The sequence below is a fragment of the Miscanthus floridulus genome, chromosome 19 (genome assembly GCF_019320115.1).
Source record: "Miscanthus floridulus cultivar M001 chromosome 19, ASM1932011v1, whole genome shotgun sequence".
NCBI lineage: Eukaryota > Viridiplantae > Streptophyta > Magnoliopsida > Poales > Poaceae > Miscanthus > Miscanthus floridulus.
In genome coordinates, this window is record NC_089598.1 from 20,016,391 (window position 1) to 20,044,230 (window position 27,840).

A 27,840-nucleotide genomic window follows, 5' to 3' on the forward strand; every position below is an offset into this window, starting at 1 on the left:
CATCATGGCGACATGATCTCCAAAAGCACCATTTCTCCAGCAACTCCTGATGACTCCGCAATCCATCGACGTCCCTAGTATGATATGCAATGCAATGCAATATAAAGATGTAATTAATCGACTGCAACCGTAACTTGTAAAATACGATTTACGCCTTTCAAGTTAACGAGCTAGTTCTAACGACGACTGTACTTAGCCTATAGATCCATGCTGTCGAATAAGACGTTATTTCTCAACAATTATTTTAGTTATATAAACCCAAGTGGCTTCTGTATTTTATTCTATCGATTTAATCATTATTCGAACTAGGGCATCATTATCCATTATCTATCTAGCAAACTAATTATTCTAGAGCTACAAAAATTATAGTGAGCAGCTAATAATATTAGTAATTTACTATAAAATTCCCAGAGTCAACACTATCACCGATTTATCACGGAAATTCCTACAAGTTCACCTTTTAACAATATTAAGCATGTTAAAAATAATTAGAGCAATCCTAAAAATATACAGAACCTATGTGAACGAAATACCCTATCAGGTAGATCGTGATTTTAGAAACTTAACAAAATTAGTTTTATAATTTTTGAATAACTACACATTTTATAGTTTAACTTGTAAACTGGCCCAGCAGCCTAGCTGAAAGCTCTAGTTTGGTTTTGGTGAATTGATGAAACCCTAAGTGCTAATCTAGTTTATCAAGTGATCATGAGATAGGTAGCACATTCCAAGTGATGAAGTAAATAAAGACCATGACATGATGATGATGATGCCATGGTGATGATCAAGCACTTGAACTTGAAAAGAAGAAAGACAAAAAAGACTCAAGGCAAAGGTATAAATGGTAGGAGCTATTTTATTTTGGTGATCAAGACACTTAGAGAGTGTGATCATATTTAGGTTCGATAGCCGTACTATTAAGAGGGGTGAAACTCGTATCAAAATACGGTTATCAAAGTGCCACTAGATGCTCTAACTCATTGCATATGCATTTATGATCTAGTGGAGTACTAACACCCTTAAAATGTTTGTGAAAATATGCTAACACATATGCATAAGGTGATACACTTGGTGGTTGACACATTTGAGCAAGGATGAAGAAGATAGAGGTGAAAATGATTTAGTCACTGGTCATGCAGTGATCGGACGGTGGGTCACAAACTGATCGGACGCTGGAAGGCTACATCCGGTCCTGCTGACGTGGCAACACACAGTGTTGAGGATGACTGACCGAACACTGGCTGTGTCCGGTCAAGCATGACCGGACCCGTTCGGTCGTGAAAAGTCGTCTCTAGATGCTTACTGGAAATGACCGAACGCTGGGGTTCAGCGTCCGGTCACTTTGAGCTGCTGCGTCCGGTCATCACTTGACCGTTGAGATCGGGCGATCAACATTTGAAGAGATGGGACACATCGCACGCATCGTGTGACAGGACGCTGAGGTCCAGCGTCCGATCGATATGACCGAAGCTTCCGGTCATCCCGTGTTGTGCCTAGTGAAGGGGTACAACGGCTCTATTTCTTAGAGGCTTCTATTTAAGCCCTATGGCCGGCTCAAGCTCACTCTCTTGGCCATTTGTATTGACATAGCAACCTTGTGAGCTTAGCCAAAGCCCTCCCACTCATCTCCATCATTTATTCATCATCTTTGTGAAGTTGGTAGAGAATCCAAGTACATTCCTTGAGTGTTTGCATCTAGAGGCACTTGGTATTCGTGTTTCGCTTGTTACTCTTAGTGGTTGCCGCCACCTAGACGGTTTGGAGCAGCGAGGATTGTCGAGCGGAGGGTGGTGATTGTCTCCGGCTCTGATCGTGGTGATTGTGAGGGGTTCTTGACCTTTCTCCGATGGAGAGCCAAAAGGTACTCTAGTGAATTGCTCGTAGCTTGTGTGGTCCTTATCTTGTGTTGGTTGTGCGGCACCCTATTGAGGATTTGGCGTGTGATGCCAATTAGCGCGTGAACCTTCAAGTGAGTGAATCGCCACAACGAGGAGTAGCTTACCGGCAAGCAAGTGAACCTCGGTAAAAAATTATTGTGTTCATCATTTGATTCTGAGGTGATTGGTCTTCATTGTTATTAATTCTTGTGATTGATTGGCTCCTTCCTCGACACGGCGGTATAACCTTCTTGCTCACTCTCTTTACTTTACCGCAAACTAGTTGTCAAGGTCTTTAGTGTAGCTAGTTGTGAGAGCTTGTTAGTTTGGTTAGTATGGCTCTTTAGTTAGCTTTTGAGAGCACACTAACTTAGTGAAGTGTCATAGCTATTGTGTGGATAGAAACTATATAAACTAGAATTGTGGTAGTTGGCTTGCTTTTTTAGTAGGCTAGCGCAACACTTGCTTCGCCTCATAATTGTCTAACCGGTTTGTTAAGTGTTGTTGTAGAATTTTTTTTAATAGGCTATTCACCCCCTCTAGCCATTAGGACCTTTCACCAGCACGGCGGGGCATGCGCGCGGGCGAGATCAGCCTAGCACGGCGGCCTAGAGCACAGCGTGCACATGCGGCCCAGCGTAGGCGGCACCAGTCCGGCCCAGGCGGGGCGGGCATGGCCCAAGCGGCGCGGACGCGAGCTGCAGCAGGCTGACCCAGCCAAAGCACGGCCCAAGCAAACCGGCCTGGCGGTTTTTGCAAGAACATCCCCAAGCTTCTGCCTATTTCGTATGGTACCGTTTCTACTATTCATTAGAGTCAACTGAATTGCACCTAAGCCCTTACCTTTGTTCCTATTCTCGTTTTCCCAATTCCAGGAGAGCCCGAACAGGGGATGGGCACAGGGTAGCCGGCCGACGGCCAATCCCGGTCGGGGAAGTGTGGGGATATGGCCCCCAAGACATGGGTCGCACCATCGGAGGTGGCCCCGCCCATAAGATCAAGGCGTGCACGGCACTGCTCGGCGTGCACCGCAAGACATTGTATAGTACCAAATAGGATACTTTACTTGTAACTCTGTCTCTCCAGACTATATAAGGAGAGGTAGGGGTCCCCTAGCGGATAGGCTACATCAAGCTATTTGGTCATCCAGATCAATACAATACACTAAAAACACAGGACGTAGGGTATTACGTCGATCAGACGGCCCAAACCTGTCTAAATCGCTGTCTCTGCGCCTTGTGTCACCATCCGGTTCCTGATTACGTGCACCCCCATCGACAAATCTTCCATCACGGGATATCCCTCGATGGACTGCTGAGCATATTCTATCGACAGTTGGCGCGCCAGGTAGGGGTGTGCGCTTGATCCATGGCGAGCCAGATGGACCTCAAATCAACAACACGTTCTTGTCGTCAATCTCGTGGAGATCCATCCCGATCCACGACGACGATTCATCGCTGCTACACCAGCCCCTGTGACAGCAGATCCGATCTCGGAACCACCTCCGAGGTCATCTTCACCAACAACTCACCACCCGCCAGGTGCTCATCGTCAACACAGACCAGATAACGCCATACGCCGCCGATCAGACGCTCCGTCTAAGGCTAAGTCACGTTTTAATATTCTTCTAAATATTCTCCAATCTTCGTATATCGCCATAATGTTTCTCCAAGCTATTTTTTCTATATTTTCTCTCCAAATGATTTTCCGAACCCTCGAACAGTAACGTTGATGCTAGAACGCCTCCAGAGACGGCCCTGTCTCTGGCTCCTCCCTACACGTGCTACGGGCTCCACGCTCTGCGTTATGGGTGGTCGGCAGCGGCTCCTTGGTCATGCCTGTTCCTCCTACACGTGCACGGGCTCCGCGCTCGACGTTATGGACTATGGGCTAACTAGGGGTGGAGACTCAGCTACACAGTAACTGTTTGGGCGGTTTATATTAAACATAAATATATTTTCACGCCAACTGATCGCCGAACTGCATACGCCGTTTCATCACCATTGCTGATTTTTCTCCAGAGTTTATTTATTTGTGCGTCATGTACTACCCATTCTACATGTTTGCATTACAGGATCATCGTCCAAGTGATCGAATCACCTGATGCTCAGACTTCTCCACCGATCAACTAGTTGGACCGCTTGGTTCATGGACTCCGTCGTCGACCAGTTGATCGAACGGATCGCCAGCTACACCGGTTACTCCTCGGCGCACGGATACTTCGTGCTCGAGGACTAAGTGGGCATACTTCACCGCATGGACGTCATCAGCTACATCGGTGCTCGGACCTCGCCGCCTACGCCGGGGACTCCTCGGTGCTCGGACCTCGCCGCCTACGCTGAGGGCTCCTCGGTGCTCGGACATCGCCAGCGACATCGGGGAGTCCTTGCTCCTCGGTGCTCGGTCATCGCCAGCGACGCTGGGGACTCCTCGCTCCTTGGTGCTCGGTCATCGCCAGTGACACCGGGGACTCCTCGCTCTTCGGTGCTCAGACATCGGCAGCGACGCCGGGGACTACTCGCTCCTTGGTGCTCGGTCATCGCCAGCGACGCTAGGGACTCCTCGCTCCTCGGTGCTCGGACATCACCAGCGATGCCAGGGACTCCTCACTCCTCGATGCTCGGACCTCACCGCCTACGCTAAGGGCTCCTCGGTGCTCGGACATCGCTAGCGACGCCGGGGACTCCTCGCTCCTCGGTGCTCGGTCATCGCCAGTGACGCTGGGAACTCCTTGCTCCTCGGTGCTCAGACATCGCCAGTGACGTCAGAGACTCCTCGTTCCTCGTTGCTCGGACATCGCTAGCAACGCCGGGGACTCCTCGCTCCTCGATGCTCGGTCATCGCCAGCGACGCCGGGGACTCCCTTGCTGCTCGGATCTTGCTACGTCTCATCGGTGTGCTATCAAGCTGCTCCATGCTGTTCGGATCAGGGTGCTGATCTTGGGCAGCACGTCTAGGGTCTTGATACGCGCATGTCAGACGACGTCGGCAAGCTTTCAGACTTCTTTGACCCTGCTACAAGATTCATTCTTCATCTTCTAGCAAGCTCGGGGACTAAGTGGGCACACTTCACCTTGCGGTGAATGTGCTTGTTCTCATCTCGAGGCTATGCCTAGAGACTGGCTGCCTGCTCGACTGGTCTTCTACTTTATGACCCTGGCACCACGTGTCTGCGTCACCTACTGTCAGGCTCGGGGACTAGCTGTGGGGGTATGGCCCCCAAGACATGGGTCGCACCATCGGAGGTGGCCCGGCCCACAAGATCAAGGCGTGCACTGCAAGACATTGTATAGTACCAAATATGATACTTTACTTGTAACCCTGTCTCTCCAGACTATATAAGGAGAGGCAGGGGTCCCCTAGCGGATAGGCTACATCAAGCTACTTGATCGTCCAAATCAATACAATACACCAAAAACATAGGACGTAGAGTATTACGTCGATCAGACGGCCCGAACCTATCTAAATCGCTGTCTCTGCGCCTTGTGTCACCATCCGGTTCCTGATTACGCGCACCCCCACCGACAAATCTACCATTGTGGGATACCCCTCGGTGGACTGCCGAGTATATTCTGTCGACAGGAAGACACGACGGTGACAGAGGACCGCCTACGGGGTGCGCGAGACCAACCCACAACCAAGGGTGCCCACAACACGAAAGGAGGTGGCCCATAGCAGTGGGGCGATGTGCGGTGGCGACGCGGCATGGTGACCGGATGTGGCTGCTGTAGGGGAGGCGGTGCGCCGACCGATGGAGACGGTGGACGGCGCGTGGGGCACTAGCGGCACGCCAGCACGGGTGAGGCGCGTGGAAAGGCAGCGCAGTGGAGCTCGCGCGCTCTCTCGAGAGGGGCGTGGGCCGAGACAGTGGCGTCCATGGCCAGGTGATGGCCACAGTGACGTCGGTGACGCTCGGCCGGGGCTACGCCGGCAGGAGAGCGTGGCGGGACTCTAGCCACGACAGGCCCGTCGAGGAGGCGTGCAGAGGCGAAGGGGAAAACATTAGCAGGTGGAGACGCGGGCCCAGCACGAGTGGGTGCGGGCAGCGGAACATCGACGGTGGCTGCTCGCGAACAGGGTGCTCGCCAAGGCGACCGCGACGGCAGCACGACCACGACGGGGACGTGGCACGGGGCAGCGCGGTCAGTAGTGGGGCTGAGGGGCACACACGCACATGTGAGGAACCGAGCGATGACAGCAGCCGTCCATGATTGGAGGCGGCATGGTGCTGCGGTGGCGCGAGCTAGCAGGGGATGCGGTGCACGATAGCGTGGTGACCGAGCACGGAGGTGGAGCGGCGCTTGAGAGGGACGACACCGTGGAGCAGCCGGCCCAACGCGGCACTGGGGACCCACGCGCGCTCGCGCGCCCACGCAACGAGCCGAGCGACGGTGGGCACAACCTTGATTCGATTTTCCAGCGTGGTCGTCCGCGGGAGGTGTGGCAACGCGGGCGCGAGACGCTACAACGGCGACGCAACCATTGCGTGCAGCGGGGCAGCCGCAGCCTCGAATAGCAGTAGCAGCCGAACAGGGGGGGACGCCGGCGCTACATGTGGTGGAGCAAGGGAGAGCGCCAAGGGACGAGCAGCAGGGAGCGGGGCAAGACAGTGTGGCTCGGCACGCTCGTGAGGGAGGGAGGCACAGGGACGGTGGCCTGGCGACGGTGCTCCTGGGGCTGGGGCGCCTCCTCCATGGCATAGCAGGAAAGGAGAGGGAGGGAAAAAAGCAGCGCGCGGCTTGGCTAGGAAGAGCCAGCAGAAACAGAGGCAGAGTGGGCAGAGGAGAGGGGCGCAGAGAAAAAGATGAGGAGACCTGAGCGAGCTCGTCCGAGCACGTGGTCCGGTCGGCCATCTTCTTCATAAACACAGCGTGGGCAGGACTGACTGGCACAACATGGCCGGCAGGGCCATGCCGGGCAATGACGCGTTCCATCGTCACTTCGACCGGGGCCACGGCTATGTGCAGCGCCATTCAAGATGACGTGACGACGCTGGCCAGAGCAAGCAGCAATGGTAGGACCGACAGCGGTGCAGCAGGCCTGGACACGACGTGAGACGGCAGGAGCACAGCGCAGAGCGAGGCAGTGGCCGGGCTAGCTGGAACGACGTCACACACCCTTCTAAAAGCGAACCGAAAACAACTTACTAATACGACGAAGGCTCAAGTACACACTTTGATGCAACAAATCGTACCAAAACACGAACTAAGATTTAGAAAATTTTGTTAGAATTCAAACACCAAAAATAGCATTTTATCTACTAAACTTGCACTTCAAACTTTTATCTAAATATGAATTACAAGCTATATTTTATTTGGTTTATAAAAATTGTTTTTCACACTTAATCCCATAGAACAAACCATCCACTACTTATTTGCTAGAATTGTTGTCAGACATTTCTAAATATTTTTACGCACTGAATAATTTAACTTGGATGTTTATTCGAGTCCACAAAACTAAGTCACACAGAATCCACTTATCACTTCAAGTTTGTTTTAAAATCAAAATTCGAGGAACTCATTTTCGGGAAATTTTCTTAGGCCTAAATCTCAGTGCTAACGAGATCATAACACCAGGGGTGTTACAACATCTCATCATGGAACTCGGCGCAGTCGACGGGGTCGATGTGGTCGGCGTCAAACTGTTCGAAGACGACGTCGTAGAGCGCGGCAACGTGAGCGGTGCCGGCTCGACGGACCCGACGCCATTGCTGTCGAGGAGGAAGGACTCGACCGCGCGGCGGAGGTCACGCGCGGGACAACTGTCGTCGTAGGTCCACGGAAGGCATGGCATCTTTGGCGGTAGTTTGCGAGGCCATCTCCTGCTCCTCTGCTCCCTTTTCCCTCCCTCTGCTAGTGCCCGTGGAAGAAGTCGCCGAGGTCGCAGTTATAAATCCACCACCGAGAAGCTTTTCTATGACGTGTGTGTTGGGGTTTAGCCCCACATCGTGTAGCGATGGTGGGGAGCACAACATATAAGACGGGAGAATCCCCACTTATCAGGCTAGTCTTTTGGGTTGAGTATCAAGCTAGTCTTTTGGGTTGAGTAAGGCCCAAGGCCTTATATGTTGTAGCTCCGGTAGACCTGAGACCTGTGGGAGTGCAGGCTCGTGGTAACAAGCTAGGCCGGCTGCAAGGCAGCTCCAAGATCGAGAACTCGGTGGTCACCACTGGTTCCAACAATTGGTATCGGAGTCCATGGTCGAAAAAGCTAAATCCAATAAAAAATCTCGGGCATCACATATGGCGGGGGCACCCCGATGTGTGACTAAGGGGGAGATTGTTGGGGTTTAGTCTCACATCGTGTAGTGATGGTGGGGGAGCACAACATATAAGATGGGATAACCCCCACCTATCAGGCTAGTCTTTTGGGTTGAGTAAGGCCCAAGACCTTATATGTTGTAGCTCCGGTGGATCTAGGACATGTCGGAGCGCAGGCTCGTGGTAACGAGCCAGGCCGGCTGCAAGCCAGCTCCAAGATCGAGAATTCGGTGCTCACCACCGGTTCCAACAGTGTGGGCCCAAACACCAACATGTCAATGTAAGTTAGCTTGGAATGACACGTCAGCAAAACCAGGGGGCAAAACCACTACAAGGGGTTAAATAACTGGTTTAGGAAAGTTTAGGGTGTTCCATACATGGTTTTATAGTTCAGGGGATGAAGTAGACACAACATCAAGAGTCAGGGGGTTATGTAGACTTTTTCCATTATTCAAAGAAGTGAAATTTTCACTGTGGGTCTGTCAGAGGAGGTAGGGAAGGAGGTGGCAGACGCTTTATTTTAATTGTAAGTTAGACAAGTTTCCTATGAGATATCTGGGTTTACCTATCAGTGACAGAAAACTTACCATGGCCGAGTTGAGTGATGCTGCTGAGAAAATGGAGAAAAGACTGCAGACCTGGAAATGTGGTCACTTATCCTTTGGGAGGGGGGAGATGAATTCTGGTTAATAGTAGTATGACAAGTATCCCCATATACACTATGGGCTTTTATTGGCTGTATGAGGGGACTCATCAGAGGTTTGATTCTACAAGAGGCAAGTTCTTCTAGGAAGGAGTAGGAAATAAGAAGTATCATATGATCAAGTGAGAGGCTTTGGATAAACCTAAAGAGTTTGGAGGACTAGGCTTCATTGATACTAGAGCTATGTATTCTGCTTTGTTTTGTAAGTGGATTTACAGACTGGAAAGTGGAGAGGACAGCCTATGTATAAACCTATTGTAGAGGAAATATTTAAGAGGCAAAGGCTTTAGTCAGAGTACTAGTAGAGGGAGCTCACAATTCTTGCAAGGGTTGCATTCAGTCAAGGAGTGGTATGAAAGGGGTAAAGGACATGTTGTGGTTGGTGGTAAACAAACTAGGTTCTGGAAGGATGTATGGTTAGAGGAGTGTGCACTCAAAATTTATTTTCCAAACTTATACAAGATTTGTCATGATCAGGATATCTCTGTGGAGGGGGCAAATAGAAATCAATGGAGGTTGAACTATAGAAGGAATTTGGGGACAAAGAATTAGCTAAGTGGAGGGAAATGATGGGGAAACCAGGTGATTTGAATCTTATTGAGGGGACGGATAAGGTGATATGGAAGTTGGAAAAGTCTGGCAATTAAGTTTCCATCCAGGAGCATGTACATATCTATTACCTTTGGAGGAGAGAGAGATGTCAGAATGATGGAGATTTGGAGGGCAAAGATTCCCCTGAAAGTGCAGATTTTTTTCTGTGGATGACATGACATGATAGATTACAAACTGCCCAGCAGCTTAAGAAGAGGAATTGAGATGGGTCTAAACTCTACAAATATTGTGACAAGGAAGAAACGGTTGATCACCTACTTTTCCAATACCCTGCGGCGGTGGTGACATGGAGTTGGGTGAGGGATAGCTTGGGATGGCCAAAAATTCCGACTTCTATTATCTCATTTCAAGAAATTTGTGTAGCGGTTGATGATAGATGTAATAACTCTCTTATGTGGTGGATAGTAGCGGCTGTAGGTTGGGAACTGTGGAAATCTAGAAATGGCCTAGTGTTCTCAAATATTATTGTTATTAAATCTCCCAAGCAGGTGGCTTACAAAGCTTATGGTTTCTTAAAGCAGTGGATCAAGTTATCGAAGACGGAGGACCGCAACAAGATGGAGGCAACGCTGCTGAAGATGGAGGAAAGGCTGTCAACTTGGTGACCTGTGTGTTCTGAAGATCCCGGAGCTGCTCTTTTCTATCATGTTTCTCTTGCTTGTTATGTCCAGTGCCGCTAGTTGTTGTTTTTTTTTAGGCGAGGACGATGTTTCTCTTATCTACACTTGAATTGTAAGCTGGTAAACCCAGCAATACCCTCTATTACGCTTTCAATAAAAGCTAGGCCAATATACCTTTGGTCTAAAAAAGAAGGCATGTCACCATTTTTTCATTGACCTAGTGACAGCTAGCTCCTAAAGAGTCATTCTTTTCAAGAGCGTATCGACTACTAGTTTTCCTTTTTATTATTATTGGGTTTCTTTTCTAACAAGAACTCTTTATTTCCCAATCATACGTATTGTTTCTCCTTTGTCCGTTTATATTGCTATATAGTGCCAGTGCTTGGTGTCTGGTGGTCTTTTTGTCTACTAGTATAATGCCCGTGCTAACGCTACGGTTTTATTTTAGGAATGCACATAAAAACAACCAATGTTTTTTTTTCATAGTTCAACTTTTACATAATTGTATTTGAGCATGTATACAATCCGGAAAATACTTTTGCACCACGGCTTCCTCCTCGCCTCCACGAAGGGTCGCGGGCGACCAGGGCGATCGGGACGCTGACAGCAGGTACCATGGCTTCCTCCTCGCCTCCGCGAAGGGCGTGGGCGCGGGCGATTGGGCGATCGGGACGCTGACAGCAGGCACCATGGCTTCCTCCTCGCCTCCACGAAGGGCGTCAACAATACTAATAATATTTACAAAAAATTGAGCTAATAATATTTACAAGAATTTTATATTATGAATAGATGAAAATCATATATCCTGCCATGGCATAAAATTGTTCAGATGGTATGGTCACTGCAACAATTCCCAAATCTTCACGCCTAACCAGAGCAGCAAAAAACACTAAAAAAGTTGATCTACAGTGAAGCAATAATATGTATGAGTCAACTGAAATGGACTAAAAATCCATACTACTCTTGCTGATGAGGAATCAATTTTCAATACCCACAAAAGTGTGAGGAATAAAAAAAATCACTCCATGAGAAAGGAGTATCAAATAATGTGAAAAAAACAGAACTAAACAGAACTAAAAGGCGTTGTTCCCGACGCCTTTTATTCCTCTCTTCTCTCTGCTCGTCAGTTTCGTTAGCCTTTATCCTTGCTCGGTATTCTCGTTGTTTTCTATTCCTCTCTTCCCTCTTCCGCTCAGCCTCATTCACAGGTGGTTGAACTGAAACTAAGAAGGTTATAAAAATATAAAAGTAACTCCGCCACAGCCCATGAAGCGCTCGTACCTGTGTTGTTGTATGTTATGTCATCTAAAGTACTGTGATCTGCTTTCTGGTTTGACATGGCCTTTTTTTTGTTTTTAATTAACCACAGTAGAATTCATGTAGATCCGTAGGAATCCGAAAGATGCAAATATCAGGACGTTGCATTGCTATCTCTATCCAGCTACCACATCTGCATTGCCACCTTCTCTATGCAGTTTCAAATATTATAGAATAAAAATTTTTCTTAATCAATTAATCTGACATGGGATGACATTTGTGAGAGGAATCGACAGCTGACTGCAATGCATTGCACGTGTGTTAGTTTCCTCAGCAAGCAAGTACCTGGATGCTGAAGATGAGGGCCAGAATGTACGCCCAGCCGAAGACGGAGATGATGCCGATGCTGCAGAATGTCTCCTCCGTCAGGTGCGCCGCCGCGTCGTACCCGTTCAATCTGGTTGCCTGTGATAGTGAATACAAGACAGCCATGGTACCATATCAATCTGGTTGCAGCTAATGCTTCACAAGAGAAAGACGACATACAAGAGGCACATATATATATACCTTCCGGTAATTGCTAATTGCTGCCTTGACCACCGAGGAATGAGACTGTGGAACTGAGATGCATAACAAGGATACAAACAGGTGTTTCAAAAGAAGAATGCATATAGTGATTAGAACATTACATGTAATTACTGTAAAGGAATGAGGTGTGAAGATTGAACATTCAAGGCGAGGAGATAAACTAAGAAGGCAGGTAACATAAAACCATACAGGGAGCCGCCAGACCAGTCAGATTTTGGGTCAGTTTGCATGACATGCATAATTCAGGATTACAGTCCAAACCTTGGATCTCCGAGTCTTCACCGAGCTCAAAAAGATCGAGAAAGGAATCCTCTGGAAGAAACCTACAGTAAGGCTGCTTGCTCCCACTGCAAAGAGGTAGGTGTCACTCACAACTTGTCTTATTTGGGCATTCAGAACTGAACAAAAACAACTTGCACCTAACTACACCGAACATCCTGTGACATTTGGCTCTGAGGGCTTCACAAGCCGAGCCTAGCTACACCAAACAGAACTATACCGGCAATTTCAGTTAAAATTTTGAGCATGCAGCAAGTTCAGTTCCACCCCAACTATACTGAACAAAAATTGTCTGGTTCGGAGGACTCACCGGCAATGGATGAAGATGACAGGGTAGCCGGCCTTGAGAAAATACCTGCATTGAACCGATCTCCATTGAACCAAAAGATGAACGGACCAGCTCCATAACAGCAAGCAAGCAGAGCAATAAAAAGCAGATGAGTGCGTGATTTGTCTGCGTACTCGGTGGAGGCGGCACCGCGCTGGCCGGAGCCTAAATTGTCGATGAAGCGCACGCACCGCTGCTCTAGGGGCACCGTAGTGCCGCCGGAGGTGATGCACACCACTCCGCGGCTCCCTGCAGCACGCAATCGCGGCCTCATGAGCTGCGGCTGCTGGCCTCGCGGCCTCTCGAGCGGTGGCTGATGGCGCGCCCGAGTGGCGGCTGCTAGCCTCGCGGCGGCGGCGGCAGCTTCGTCCTCACAGCGGCCGGCGAGATCCAGTTACGACATGTCCTCACCACCCACCTGCGCTAGAAGGAGGGCCACGCCAACGTCGTCGAGCTGCGGACCCTGCACGCCGGCGCCGACAACTACGGATCCGGCGGCTCCGGCGGGCCTCTCGCGCGACGCCACCGCGTACGGGAACGGAAGGAGGGAGCAAGTCTGTCATTCGAGTACAGCTACAGAGCTACCAACCGCCGCCACCGTACGCCGCTCCCGCCGCCATGCACTACTGCGAGTACTACCCGTCCACTACCAACCCCAACGACTGCAGAAGCGGCGACGTGGATCGGGACCGGCGTCTGCGCGCGTGGGTGGGGGTGGAGCGGTGAAGTGGGGAGATCGGGGAAGAATATCGGCCGTTGGATGTGGTTGAGTAAGGAGAGAGAACGAGTGAGAGTTAATCTAGTATGTATATTTTTAATGTTATTTTTTTCTACGTGCGTTTTGTGGGGTGGACATAGTTTAGGTCATGAATGTAGAGGTGAGATTTATTTGATGGCTGTAGAATAATTTGAAGTGGTGTATTATAGGGGTAGAGATGTATTATAGGGGTAGAGATGATGGCGATGCTGACAAGGAGGACGGCAACTTGCCGTTAGCATATCTCCAGCACCATGTCGCCTAGTGCAAGTGAATTAATCGACTCGGAGTCGAGGAAAAGAATCAACACTACAATATGACGAGAGACGAGACGGACACAGTGATTCACATAGAGATGACACTACGACAGGCATCTTATAATTGAGCAAGGCAACAATGGAGACACACAGACACAGGGACAGAGCAGGCCAACTGGCCAAGCGATCCCCAAGGATCCCAATGGCGGACGACGAATCATGGAGGGTGCCTAGCATAGTGCAGGAGCTGGCGGCCACCGTGCAGGAGCCGCCGAGTCGGTACCTGATCCCCGAGCAGGACAGGCGCCATGACCAGCTCGCCGGTGTGGAGATGCCGGACCCCGTCCCTACCATCGATCTCCAACGGCTGTTGGCGTCCGACGACTCTGCCGACGCGGAGGCTACCAAGCTGCGCTCGGCGCTGCTGAGCTGGGGCTTCTTCTTGGTCAGCCTTCTAACTAGTTTCGTTCTTCAGCTCCCCACCAACTGCTAAGCTTAACTTCTTTCTTGCATTTCAGTTCATCATATATAAATAGCAGACGTGTTCTTTTCTCCAGGTTACGAACCATGGGATCGCGACCTCTCTGATGGACGATATGATGGCTGCATCACGCGAGTTCTTCCGCAAGCCGCTCGAAGAGAAGCAGGTGTACAGCAACCTGATCGAAGGGAAAAAGTGGCAGCTAGAAGGGTACGGGAATGACCCGGTGAAAACCCAGGATCAGATCCTGGACTGGTGCGACCGGCTGCATCTCAGGGTTGAGCCAGAGGCCGAGAGGAACCTCGATCGCTGGCCCGGACACCCGGAATCTTTCAGGTAATGGATCAACCATTTCTGCAATGACACGGAAGAATTTCAGAAACAAACTGATTCCCTGAAACCAGGCTTGGTTCAACAGGGGTCTTCTGCATGAGTACACGATGGGCTGCAAGCGAGTCAAGGACGGGATCCTCCGGGCGATGGCGAGTCTTCTGGAGCTCGACGACGACGACGGCATCCTCGGCCAGTTCGGCGACAAGGGCTCCACCACGAACGCCAGGTTCAACTACTACCCTGCCTGCCCGAGACCTGAGCTCGTGCTCGGCATCAGGCCTCACAGCGACGTCGTCGTCCTGACGCTGCTCCTCGCGGACGAACACGTCGGCGGGCTGCACTTCCAGAGGGACGGGACCTGGTACTGCGTCCCGGCAGTGCGTGACCGGGCCTTGCTGGTCAACGTCGGCGTCTCGTTGGAGGTAGCCAGCCATCTCTGAACCTCTGCAATTTTTGCACTGGCACTTTGCAGTGTTTTATGTGCAAACAGATTCTGATGAATTCTTGGTCGTCGTCGGACACTTGTGACCGGTGCAGATAATGTCGAACGGGATCTTCAAGGGCCCGGTGCACAGGGTGGTGACGAACTCTGAGAAGGAGAGGATGTCTCTGGCCATGTTCTACGGTACGGATCTTGAGAAAGAGATCGAACCGATTGCTGAACTGTTAGATGAGAAGCGGCCAGCACGGTATAAGAAGATCAAGTTCAGGGATCTTGTGGCTGCTCACTATGAGTACTTCTCTAAAAGGGAGAGAGTCATCGAGTCGCTAAAGATCTAGATTTAAGGTGACGTTCCTCGTTAAAAAAATAAAGTTGTAAGGTGATGTATCTTTTAGTTTCACGGGCAATTGTACCCGTACAAGGGAACGTCCACTTTAATTGCGTGGTCATTTAAATGAATTGTAGTTCAGAGAGTAACGATTTGAAGCTCGAAGATTGATATAATGGTCGTGTCTGTCTCCATACGTATTGGGATCGGACTCTCTACTAACGTGTGCGGTTCTAAATGTATGAGTTCGGATCATATAAAGGACAAAAAAGATCATGAGGATATTATGAGAAGTAAAAAACAGACAGAAGAATCACTTCTCTCTTAAATATTAGGAATAGATATAGATAATATAATGCCCATGCCAAATAAAATATATGAACTAAGAAAAGTATGTCCTAAAACATTTTTTTTGGATTATCTACCAGATTTATAAACTCTTAGACTGGACATAGACTCTTCAGTTCAGTGTATCACTTAAGGGCTTGTTTAGATGTCTATGTATCGACCTCAATCCATATGACTCGGAATAGTTTGATGTGAAATTTAATTTAAATTACACACCAAACAACTCCAACACACATTGAGGTTTTGATGTTTGGCTGCACACAAATACATCCCAATTCACATGGTTTGTGAGGGATTGGGGTGGAACTTAAACTAAATTCCACCTCAATCCCTCCCAAACCACGTGGATTAGGATGGATTTATGTGCAGCCAAATAAGCCCTGAGGTGGATACATGGGTATCCAAATAATGCCTAAAAAGGTTAATGACACGGATCCTCACTTTGAGAGTGTAAGGACCTATATGTGAATATGGAAAAGAAATCCATGTCTTTTTTACTCATTTAACTGTCTAGCAAACATGATAATATGTGTTCCTATTAATATGGAAAAGAAAGACTACTGCTACACTGGTGGGAGTGGGACTAAAAAGGAAAAAAACTTGTAAACCCCGTGAACTATTAGTGTTCATCTAATTCGCTCTCAACCAAGAACAGTAAGTATTTTACCCCTCAAAATATTAAAAATCGTGTAAATAACACCTTGGGGTGGTTTGAATGTGGCTTTGCTAATGTGGCATATTATGTGAAGAATGGACCGGAGATTCATTAACTTTTGAGGGATGCCATCTAGGTCCATCAACTCTAAAATTGCATTTCTAGGTCTGTAAATTCTTCAAGCGGTCTCTGTAGATCCACGCCCCTTCGTTTTGGCCCTTAGATCTGGCGTGACACGTACAATCAGTAGTCAGTGCCGAGTAGGGATGTATAAAATGCAATTAGACCCTTTTTCTCACGCTATCCCCTCTCTTCCATGCCTCTTGCGCCACCGCCACTGCCACCGCCACCACCCTCCATGTTCGTGTTTGCGCCGCTTGGTCATTACCGGCTACGCTGGTGGATTGGCAATGTGCACGGTTAGCGATGAGGAGGTCGACGATGACTCGGGGTTTGGCCCGGTGTTGGAGCGACGCGAGCGTGAGGGAGGTTGCATAGAGGATGTGGAGGCAGTCGGCAAGGAACCTGGCGAGAGCTGTGGGTTGAGTAAGAGGGTGAAAAGCCAGTATACAGTGTGAACGCGGAGCATGCGGGCAAGCATGACCCATTTTGTTACGCTAAAGCTAACGGGCAATCGAGCGTTTCTTAGGCTCGGCGTACTCGATTTCCTGGGAGCCAGATTGGGTGACTTTACACAGTAAAGTTACATTGTAACTTTCTTGCAATCTCCACCCTCCATTCCCTATCCAACGACTCAGCATGCATTCAAAGCAAAACTTGCAACACTTAGCACTTTTCGTCCACTCCGGCAGCAGTATGCTGTATGCGGCAGGTCAATGCCGGGGATCCTGAGCAGCTTCGGCGGGCTGCCCTCCCTCGTGGCGAGGACGCGCAGCAGGTCCGGCCACTGGAACCTGTTGCCGAGGCCGTAGTCAACAATCTTGCAGCAGCCATGAAGAGGTCCTGAGGAAGTCCGCGACGGAGGTGCGGCGGAGCATGAACGAGTGGCAGAGGTGGCTGCCCGTATCGGCGAGGCGTGCCTCCAGGCCCTCCGCGAAGCAGTGCGCCAGCCTCTGCGCGGCGTCACCCGTGGCTGAGGAGTGGCGGCGGATGTGCGCCAGTGGCCGTGCGCGGTCAGGCGGTCGTCCGTGGCCGTAGCCTGCGCGCACTGGAGCAGCAACGCGTGCAGGTCCACCGTGCCGTCGCTGCCACTGCCGGTGCTAGTACATGTAGAGCTGCGGCCCATCTGCCGCCACCACCGCGTGGGACTGTAGTCGTCCGTGGAGGCGGCGAGGTCCTGCTGATGCACGCCCTTCATGCAGATGTCGTCGCGCTCATGGTCGTGGATCATCATTTCGTCAAACATCCGGCGGGCGTCGGCTTCATCTGTCGTCTCGGCCGACAGCATGAGTTTGGCGTGGCCTCGTACTACTCCGGCTCCAGGTCACCGTCGTCGTCCCGGGTAGCAGCATGCCTGTTCTTGCGCCCCCGGCGTCATGGAGGTTTGGAACACAGCATATACAGTCCAAGTTGACAACAGCATATACAGTCCAAGTTGCAGGTTTGGAACACACCTTTGCTCTCCTTTTTGCTGGCATGGGAGATTTAGTTGACTTACGCTTCCATTTGCATATGTTTGATGCTTGTATGACCCCCATATGCCACCCAAAACTGCCAAGCCTCATCTGGATTTCTGAATTTTAAACCAATTTGAGGTATCACCATCTGAACTTCTGCCATTATATTGCAAAATTCTGCAACCAGGATGTAATCTTGAGACGGACAAAGGGTTCACCTGGGCTGGTGTCGTTCTGTGCTTGGGGATGTGGATGCACACACGATGAAGGCATGGGCGGATCCAAGGGTATTCCCCAGTATCCCTGGGAATACTCAACTATTTTGGTACATCTTTATGTATATATGTATGTATACTTGTATACATATGTATAATGCAATATTCTATAATACTTTTGCTCATTCTAGCCCAAAACAGCTGAAAAAACGGCCTTTCAGCCTGGCTTCCGATCCGCAGTCTCCACTGATCACTCTCCATTTGTCAAGGCTCCATGTTGTTCACCTTTTTGTTTATGCAGCTGCAATTTTCAACCAAAAATATAGATTCTAGAAAGAATTTTTTTTAATGTGGAAGTAGGAATACCCAAGTTTAGAATCCTGGCTCCGCCACTGGATGAAGGGCAGGTAAGCTGGTCAGGATGGCCGGCAAACGAGGCGATCGAGCAGGACGGCAAGCACGGCGGCGACGGACGGGATGGCCAGCTCGGCTCTCGGGCCAGCAGGCGAGGTGGCTCTCGGGACGACTGGAACTGCAGCTCACGGCCAGCAGGCGAGGCGGCACGTGGTCCAGCAAGTGAGGCGGTGCGCGGGACAGCCGGCGCGTCGAGCGGCCAGCCAGGCGAGGCGGCGCGCGGGACGGCCGGGTTTTTATTTTCGAAAATTAAAATTTATCGGTGTCACAGATAAAAAGAATAAACAGGATATATTAAAAATATCGAACCACATTCAAATAAAATTTAATTTGAATTTAAGTAAATTTTAATAAATTTAAACAAAATTTATATAAAAAAATAGATATTTTTTTATCGATATCTAAGAATAAAAAAGATATATCGAAAATATCAGGAGATTTCAACCGAAAAAGGAAACCATGCGCAGCACACAAACTCCCGCGTGAAACTGGAGTGCTCCCGCCAGCGTTCTGTGAAAAAAAAGCAGGAGCTACAGGACTGAGTTCTTGGGAGCCGTTGGATCTTGAATGGACGTAGGAGATGGATGGAAAGTTACGTCGTGACTTTATGCGTGCGTGAACGGAGCGCAGGAAACTGTCACGGGCCCGGCTGGACTCGGCCGTCCACTGCACGCCGCATGAGAGAGAGAAGTCGCGGGGCCCGTCCGGTTGCGTGCATGTGGAGTTCTACACGCCGCCTCCGCCTCCGCCCACGTCGCACCTCGGGGGGGCTCCTTGCACGCAACCCGCCGCCACCGCTGACCGCTCCATGCTATGCCCCTAGCGCCGCCACTCAATCGAGCCTGGGCCATGTTTAGTTCTTGTCAAAATCCAAACTTTGACACTACGTAAAAAAAGATTTCCTGTCACATCAAACTTGCGGTACATATATGAAGTACTAAATATTGACAAAATCAAAAACTAATTGCACAGTTTGGTTGTACTTTGCGAGACGAACGTTTTGAGCCTAATTAGTCAACGATTGGATAATTATTACCAAATACAAACGAAATGCTACAGTGTACTACTGTATCCACAGTAATTTTGGGGCGCCGAATCCACGGGTAACTAAACGAGGCCCTGGAGTCGATCAAGATTGCGATGTGACTAGACAAAGTGACACTCACAGACAAAGAAACGGCGGGCCATCGTATTAGAAGTACGAGGCCGCGCCGTCTAGGCGGTTTCTCAATGTGTCCACCTAGACTTTATTTTCATAGCCGTTGGATGAAATTTGGACTGTCGGTTCCATCCTCATAGCTTTCCGAGCCTTCCTATCTCATTCATCATCCATTATTACACCGCCTGCACTCAGAGACCCGGAGCTGACATACGTAGGCTGTGTTTAGTTGCAGGAAGTTGGATTTTGGGGCTACTGTAGCACGTTCGTTTTTATTTAGCAAATAGTGTTCAAACATGGACTAATTAGGCTCAAAACGTTCGTCTCGCAATTTCCCACCAAACTGTGCAATTAGTTTTTCTTTTCGTCTATATTTAATGCTCCATACATGGGCCGCAAACATTCGATGTGACAGGTACTGTAGCAACTTTTTAGAAATTAGGGTAGAACTAAACAAAGGCGTAACATGCTAATTTAGTGCAGGCGCTAGCCACTCATGCAAGCTGCAAGTTGCTTATTCATGCACGTGGTGCATTAATGCAGCACCAGCTCTAGGCGCTTGTGCATGCAACATTCATTTACTCCACTCCAGCGTCTACCTGTAGTTAATGAGATGGGACTTGATATATATATATATATATATATATATATATATATATATATATATATATATGGATTAGGCACGTGTGAGCTTGTTGTTTGCTCTATGCTCCCTCTTCCTGATGCTGCATGCTAGAGTCTGGTTAGTCTAGCAATTGATGCATGTACCAATATGAGCCATGGCAAGTGTCTGTCTCAGTCTTGGGCCTCACTTGATGTGTCAGCACGCAGTAGAACTGTGTCCCTGTTGATCCATAATTATTACTATAAATAGTTAATGAGAGGAGACTGAATAGACAGACGTCTTCCTTGTTTAGCACGTGTAGTTGTCTACTCTGAGCTCCGTCTCCTTGTTCGCTCCAAGGTAGGGTGCCTCCGTCTTAGATCCTACTTGAATTGATGTGCCTTGATGCCTGCATGCTAGAGCCTGGTTAGTTCAGCGATTGATGCATGCACCGATGTGAGCCATGGCAAGTGCCTGTCTCAGTCTTGGCCCTCACTTGATGTGCCAGCACGCAGCAGAACTGTGTCCCTGTTGAGTGTTGATCCATAGTTATTACTACAAATAGTTAATGAGAGGAGACTGGATAGACAGACGTCTTCCTTGTTTAGCACGTGTAGTTGTCTGCTCTGAGCTCCGTCTCCTTGTTCACTCCAAGGTAGGGTGCCTCCGTCTTAGATCCTACTTGAATTGATGTGCCAGCACCTACAGAATTGTATACTTGTTGAGCCATGATTTATTCACTTTTTCTTTTTCTTGCCTTTTTACCTCTGTTGGACCACATGATGTGATGTATCTTGATGTGGTGAAGCCTCATAATTAAAGCTCTTTGTCTTGTCCCTGTGCTACCATCTATGCACTACTCCCTTGGTCCCATTAAAAGTCACATCTTTATTTTTGATACCATGTTTGACTATTCATTTTATTCAACCTTTTTTTATAAAGTATAAAATAAATAGATCATTATTAAAGTATTTCCAATGATAAAATAAATCATAACAAAATAAATAATATTTATACAAAAGTTTTGAATAAGACGAACAATCAAACAAGATGGCACGGAGTCCAAAACGATACTTTTAATGGTATGGAGGGAGTACTTAGTACTTACTCTGTTGTTCAGGGTTGCACTGTTTACTGTGCATGTCCCTCACTATTTATAAAGGACTCCAAGGCCATCGTTCATCACCACCTCGGCTAGCCACATTGCCATTGCACATACACCAGCACTAGGCTATTCGTTGCGTATTGAGAGACTACAATTATCTGGTTGTGAAGGTCCTGGTTGCCTAGCGTGTGGTAACTAACACATCATGGTGCGCAAGTGATTATTTGATGTGCAATGCTATGTCTTCGAACGATTGGAATTCTACTAAAACATCTCGTTTTTCTTTCGAGTACATTTTTAAAATCATTTTTTTTAACTTCCACGTGTACTGTGGAGAGTAAATGTGAAGGGAGGGATTTTTCCTTTGAAAATAGCCTATGAAAGTATGAATAGAAGCCATGAGAAAATGACGAATTAAAATATTTATTTTTTATACCTGTTGTATGGTACTGTATGTACAGGTATAGACATGGTCAATGGAAAGGGTGCCTTCTTCTAGCCGGGCTGGAAAGAGGTGGCGTGGCAAGGGAGCGGCTGCAGCACCAGGTGCCCTTACCTAGCCTCACGTTATTTTTCGTGTTGTGTCTACCATCCTGTGGTTTTATAATTTGAAAATAATTTCTTGCTGCACTAAATCTGTATCGTTGGATCATATTTGAGTGCTACTCGATGTTATTACTTTTTTTTAAACTTCTCGGACGTTATATTTGCTTCACAAGCAGCTAATGTTCCTTATTAAGAGTCAATTTTAGACCTGGATCTTGTTAGCCATTCGATTAGTGTTATACGAACCCTGATTAACATTTTTGAAGCATAAGCATTTGGGAGAAAGTGATTAGATATCTATTTTTGAGAAGAATCCATGGTTGGCGTACGTGTTGCCTGTCCCTCTGTCCAGAATGAAAAGGGCCCCCGCATCCCTAGGCTTCCATTAGGCAATTGCTGATGGGCCAAGAGCCCAGTACTCGCACTGACCAGAATTCCCAGCTCGAACTCAAACCCCAGCTCGAATCCTCCTTCCCGTCTCTCGCCAGCCTGGCTCCGGGCTTCTATCCTCTCGGTGTAGGCGAGGGGATCGGTCGCAGTAGTGGCGTCGCCGGTGAGATCTACCCACCGACAGTCGCAATGTCCGCCTATCTCGTGACAGGGCTGAGTCATGGTAGTAGGAGGCGGCGCGCCGGGTCTGGACCTACGCCGTGCCACTCCAGGTCCACCTCCACAGCGCCGGCTGCCAGCCGCCCCGCCAAACGAGTCCACGATATGGTCGGAGGAGGAGGCGCGCCGGGTGTGTGCCAGCGCCGTGCTGCTCCAGGTCCACCTCTACAGCGCCGATGTCCTCTCGTTTCCCCTGTCGCCGCCCTTCCTGGTATGCGTTCGTATACCCCCCTCCCCTCCGAAGAGGGGATCTATCCTCAACGGCTATCTATCGCCGCCTGTCCTCGATCCATCAGTGTGGGTTCCCTGTTATTCCTGCTGCGAACTCCATCCCAATAGACGCGACACCGCCATCCAAATTGCGTGATGCTGCTTTGCTCCTAGCTCCTTGTCTCGTTTGGCTGCTAATCAAATGCTAAATAATATCATATTCATAGCTGCTTACTTTCTAGTGTTATACTGTACCGTGATGAACGAACAGATTGCCGTGTCGAGTTGGAACTATTTCTAGAGGGATTCAATTTACCACTTGGAGTTGTATCTGTTTCCAGAAAGATTAATAAACGTAAAATGTTTTCCATTGGATCAAACATAAATATGTTTTTTTCACTGGATGGAATGTTAGTTGAGCTAGGCATTGGCATGCATGGACAGGGTACTATTATATGGAGCCCCTGGGACCCCAAGCGTAGATAGAGAGCATCACATACACAAATAGATTTGTCTGGCTGTATTGTGCCTCCTCTCTCATATTATACAAATATTGTCTTTACGTCTCATGGATATAATGGATATTGTTTTTTTGTTTTCAGTCCTACTTGTAGCTGGACTGACAATACGTGAGCGATAGACACTTCGTAGATCCATAAGGGAGGCAAAGAAGAAAGGTGCCCTGTTTGCTTCCCCTTACTCATAAATATAGTAAGTTTTATCCAGGGGTTCAAGTATGTGCCTGTCCCTGACATGTGAGATGTATTTCTTGCGTAGGACCCTGCGCTGGGCAGCAAAGTAGTCCAGGTCAGTGTAAGATGTGTTGGGGCTAGAGGGCTGGTGTAGGCCAATACTCTAGGTGATTAATCTAGTTTCTTGTCCCTCCTATAGTATCCTCTGCGGAATAGACTTCGTACTATGGCCCTCCTGCGCACGAGTGACAGTACTGTGGTGCATAGTTCTGGTATCAGGAACGTGTTAAAAGGACATATCCAGGTGAAGCGGGTAGTGTTCAGTTTCATCTTTGCTGTAGGGGAGGTAAGGTCAGCTTGCCATTCTAGGAAAGCCCCCCCTCCTTTCCTGGATAAACTATTGGACCTAGGGGGTGATGTTTTATCTAAGTACTTTATCAGGTCTATTGGTTCTTATAATTCAATGTTTGCTTTTACATCACTGGGAGCCAAAATTGATACAGGCATAAACAGGGGCCCTGGGCCATATGTATTCAAAATTAATGGGCAGGTTCATCATCGAATTAGGTCTTTGTTGCCAGATGAGGGTAGACCTCCGGTGTATGTGCAGCTGTACATTTATGATACTGAAAATGAAGTCCAGAATCGAATATCAATTTTTGATAGAGATAGAGAATGTGATAGCGATAGCCAAGTTGACAGATCAATTGTGGAGGGCCTGGTGAGGATGTTTGATGAGTCTAACGGGCTGGTCAAATCATTTAGGGTGGCTAGAGACCTTTTGGGACATGGGCAGTGCCAATCTCTACGGCTTAGGCTATTGCACGATAGGTCTAGGGTCGCACCCCAATATAGAGTGCCAATAGGAACAGAGATAGCTGCTTTGATAGTGGGGGATTTCTTGGAGGAGAAGAAGACCCCCGATGTAATCATTCAAGATAGAGGAGGCGGGCTTAGAAGAATTAGCAACCTACATGCCAACTATATGGCACTGTAATACCCAATTTTGTTCCCTTGTGGGGAGCAGGGGTTCAAGTTAGGAATTAAATATAGCCTATCAGGAACCTTGCCCGTTAGGACTAGAGATGAGGTTACTATGCTTGAGTATTATGCTTTTCGGTTACAACAGCATAGATGTGAGGCAACAACACTGATACGTGGCGATAGGCTATTCCAGCAATACATTGTTGATGCCTTTGCCTCCATAGAGGAGAACAGACTCAGGTTTATAGTAAAGAACAATAAAAACTTGTGGTCCGAGGTGTACAAGGGCATTAAAGATGCACTACATAAGGGTGATGTGGATGGAAATAGCATTGGCAAAAGGGTTATTTTGCCCGCTAGCTTTACGGGGAGTAAAAGATACATGGTACAGAACTACCAGGATGCCATGGCCATCTGTCGATTCTATGGTCCTCTGGACCTGTTTATTACTTTTACATGTAATCCAAAGTGGCAAGAAATAGCTGATACTCTTGCATTTGTTCTAGGGCAGAGGTCTGACGCTAGACCTGACATAGTTAGCCGTGTCTTCAAGCTAAAGGTGGACGAACTTGTTTCTGAGCTGAAGAAAGGGACTTATTTTGGGAAAACATGAGCAGGTACACTTCCTTTTTTTGTGCTAGGGTTGCCCCTCGGCTTTGAAAAACTAGTTGTTTCTATGCACGTCTGGTTCTAATGATGTTATTTGTAATTTTTTCCAGTCCTCTATACTGTTGAATTCCAAAAACGCGGTCTACCCCACGTCCATATCTTGGTTTGGCTTCAAGGTAACACTAGAGACCCACGTCCCTCTTTTATTGACTCAATCATATGTGCAGAGGTACCAGATAAACAATAAGATCTTCTTGGCTATAACCTTGTTGATGAATTTATGGTGCATGGTCCTTGTGGCGAGATTAACCAAAAATGTCCATGTATGAAAAATAGCAAGTGTTCTAAATTCTTTCCAAAAGACTACCAGACAAACACACTTATCGGTGAGGATGGGTTTGTGCGGTATAGGCGTCGTCCTGATACTGGGCAGTTGTGGAGCGGTATGGGGTTAGACTTGACAATAGGTGGGTTGTTCCATACAACTTGGCACTTTTAAAGCGATTTGTGGCACACATAAATGTAGAGTGGTGCAATAAAACACACCTCATCAAGTACCTATTTAAGTATATTACCAAGGGCCCAGATCGCGCTAGAGCGGTGATTGAATCATTTGGCACCCAAGTCCCTGATGGCGATTCACATGATGTTCCCATTGGTACCACCAATGGTTCCCAGCCATTGGAGTCACTAGATGCCCAGAGGCAGCCTGTAGATGTGGATGAGGTTAAAGAATACATTGACTGCCGTTACCTATCCTCCCATGAAGCCATATGGCGTATGTTTGAATTTGATATGCACTATAGAACCCCTACAGTGGAGAGGTTAGTTGTGCATCTCCCTTGGATGAATACTATCGTGTATCCAGCTAGGCAACCATTGGCTGACATTGTGGATGACCCTCGTCACATGCGGACAACATTGACTGAGTGGTTTTCTACTAACAGGTCATTCCCATGCGCCCGAGAGCTAACATACATAGAATTCCCCATGAAATGGGTTTGGAATAGGAAGGACAAGGCATGGCATCCATGCAAGGGACCAACAAAAATCGGTAGAGCCATATACATCAACCCTAGCTATGGTGAACTTTACTACCTCCGTATGCTTTTGAATGTTGTCAAGGGCGCTACGTCATATGAAGATCTTAGGACGATTAGTGGTGTCCTGTATCCTACATTCAAGGATGTCTGCCAGGCTATGGGCCTCCTTGGCGACAATAGTGAGTGGCGTGAGGCTCTAAGGGAAGCATCCGTGTGGGGTTCAGCCGCTTAGATGCGACAGCTTCTTGTTACTATAATTCTTTTTTGCTCTGTTTGCGATGCAGCGTCTCTATTCCATGAGTTCTACACATATTTCACTGATGATATAGAGTATAAAATAAAGAAACTGATGCAGTTGCCTTACTATAGAGTTCCTGACCATCATCTAAAGAATCAGGTCCTGATTGAGCTTGATAGCCTATTCATCAAAAACGATGCTTCAGTGATAGATCATGGTTTACCTTAACCTGACCTTAGCACTAGTAATAAGATGAAAAATAGATTACTAGCTGAGGAGCTGGCTTATGACTCTGCAAATCTCCGACACATGCATGATACCCTTGCTAACCAGTTGACCTCTGAGCAAAGACATATATATGATGTTGTGCTACAGTCAGTCTATGAAAATTCAGGGCATTGTTTCTTTATGTATGGGTATGGTGGAACTAGGAAGACATTTCTCTGGAATGTGCTGATTTCACGTTTGCGCTCAGAAAAGCATATTCCTAGCTATAGCATCTTCTGGTGTCGCTTCACTCTTGCTCCCTGGAGGCCGTACTGCGCATTCTCGTTTTAAAATTCCTATAGTTATTGATGAGTCGTCCATGTGTGATATTAAAAGGGGTTCTTTTCTTGCTGACTTAATTGTTCAGAGCTCTTTGATTATATGGGATGAGGCCCCCATGACTCACCGGCATTGTTTTGAATCCTTAGACCGTAGCATGCGTGACATCCTTGGACAAATAGACTCTTCCAGCTTCCATAGGGTGTTTGGTGGGAAAACTATGTTACTCGGTGGAGATTTCCACCAAGTGATGCCTGTAGTTGAGGGTGGTACTAGATTAGATACGGTTGATGCATCCATTACTAACTCCTACCTATGGAGCCATGTTAGGATCCTGAGGCTTACAATCAATATACGTCTGCTTGGGATGGCGAGTGCTGGGTTACCAACTGAACAAATCAAATCATTCAATGATTGGGTGTTGAGCATTGGTGATGGAACTGCAAAAGGTACTACCCATAATGAGGATGAAGGTTCTGACCTTATTGAGATACCACGCGATATACTAATTCCAAGGATTGGTTCTGCTGTTGATGACATTGTGAGATCTACTTACCCTAACCTAGAGACCTCATATTCTGACCTAGTATATCTAAGGGAACGGGCTATTGTTTTTCCAAAAAATGACACCATTGAAGAAATTAATACCCATGTGCTTTCCTTAATCCCAGGCCATGAAAGGATATACCTCAGCTCGGATAGTTTGGTTGATTCATCAAAGGATCATGGTAACTTGGACCTGCTCTATCCCGTTGAGTTCCTAAATTCTCTACAATTCAAAGGAATCCCCCCATAAGCTTATTCTAAAGATTGGTTCCCCCGTAATGCTTCTACGCAATTTAAACCAGAGTGCTGGCCTATGTAATGGTACACGTCTTATAATAACACAGCTAGGAGATCGTGTGTTGGAAGCTTAGATAATAACTGGTTTGCATATTGGTGATAAGGTCCTCCTTCCTCGAATTTCCTTGCACGTATCTAGCACTAAATGGCCATTTATACTTAGCAGACGCCAATTCCCAGTGCAGCTGTGTTATGCAATGACTATAAATAAGAGCCAGGGATAGACTTTGCATAGTGTTGGCCTATACCTTCCCCGTCCAGTGTTTTCTCATGGATAGCTCTATGTTGCTATATCGCGTGTCACATCTAGAGATGGACTTA

General features: G+C 47.9%; 2 protein-coding genes and 1 pseudogene across 3 annotated transcripts; 2 read left to right on the forward strand and 1 right to left on the reverse strand.

Moving 5' to 3' along the window:
• Positions 1 to 11,580: 11,580 nt before the first annotated feature.
• LOC136525681 (phosphopantothenate--cysteine ligase 2-like) lies at positions 11,581 to 12,798 on the reverse strand. Its single transcript, XM_066518585.1, has 6 exons — positions 12,659 to 12,798; positions 12,507 to 12,551; positions 12,179 to 12,264; positions 11,897 to 11,949; positions 11,675 to 11,794; positions 11,581 to 11,589 (listed from the first exon to the last, which is right to left on the reverse strand). Exons 1-6 carry the CDS (start codon positions 12,796 to 12,798, stop codon positions 11,581 to 11,583), a joined length of 453 nt encoding a protein of 150 aa, XP_066374682.1.
• Positions 12,799 to 13,651: 853 nt separating this feature from the next.
• Positions 13,652 to 15,275, forward strand: LOC136527918 (codeine O-demethylase-like). 2 transcript variants are annotated; one of them, XM_066520779.1, is made up of 4 exons: positions 13,652 to 13,983; positions 14,078 to 14,355; positions 14,438 to 14,774; positions 14,890 to 15,275. In XM_066520779.1, the coding sequence occupies exons 1-4, from the start codon at positions 13,678 to 13,680 to the stop codon at positions 15,130 to 15,132; spliced, it is 1,164 nt and encodes a 387-aa protein (XP_066376876.1). In that variant the 5' UTR covers positions 13,652 to 13,677; the 3' UTR covers positions 15,133 to 15,275. The 2 variants fall into 2 exon arrangements, with proteins under 2 accessions (XP_066376876.1, XP_066376877.1); XM_066520780.1 differs by having other exon boundaries at positions 14,096 to 14,355.
• A 7,080-nt stretch (positions 15,276 to 22,355) lies between these two features.
• On the forward strand, positions 22,356 to 26,358 carry LOC136525683 (uncharacterized; annotated as a pseudogene).
• The last annotated feature ends 1,482 nt before the right edge of the window (positions 26,359 to 27,840 follow it).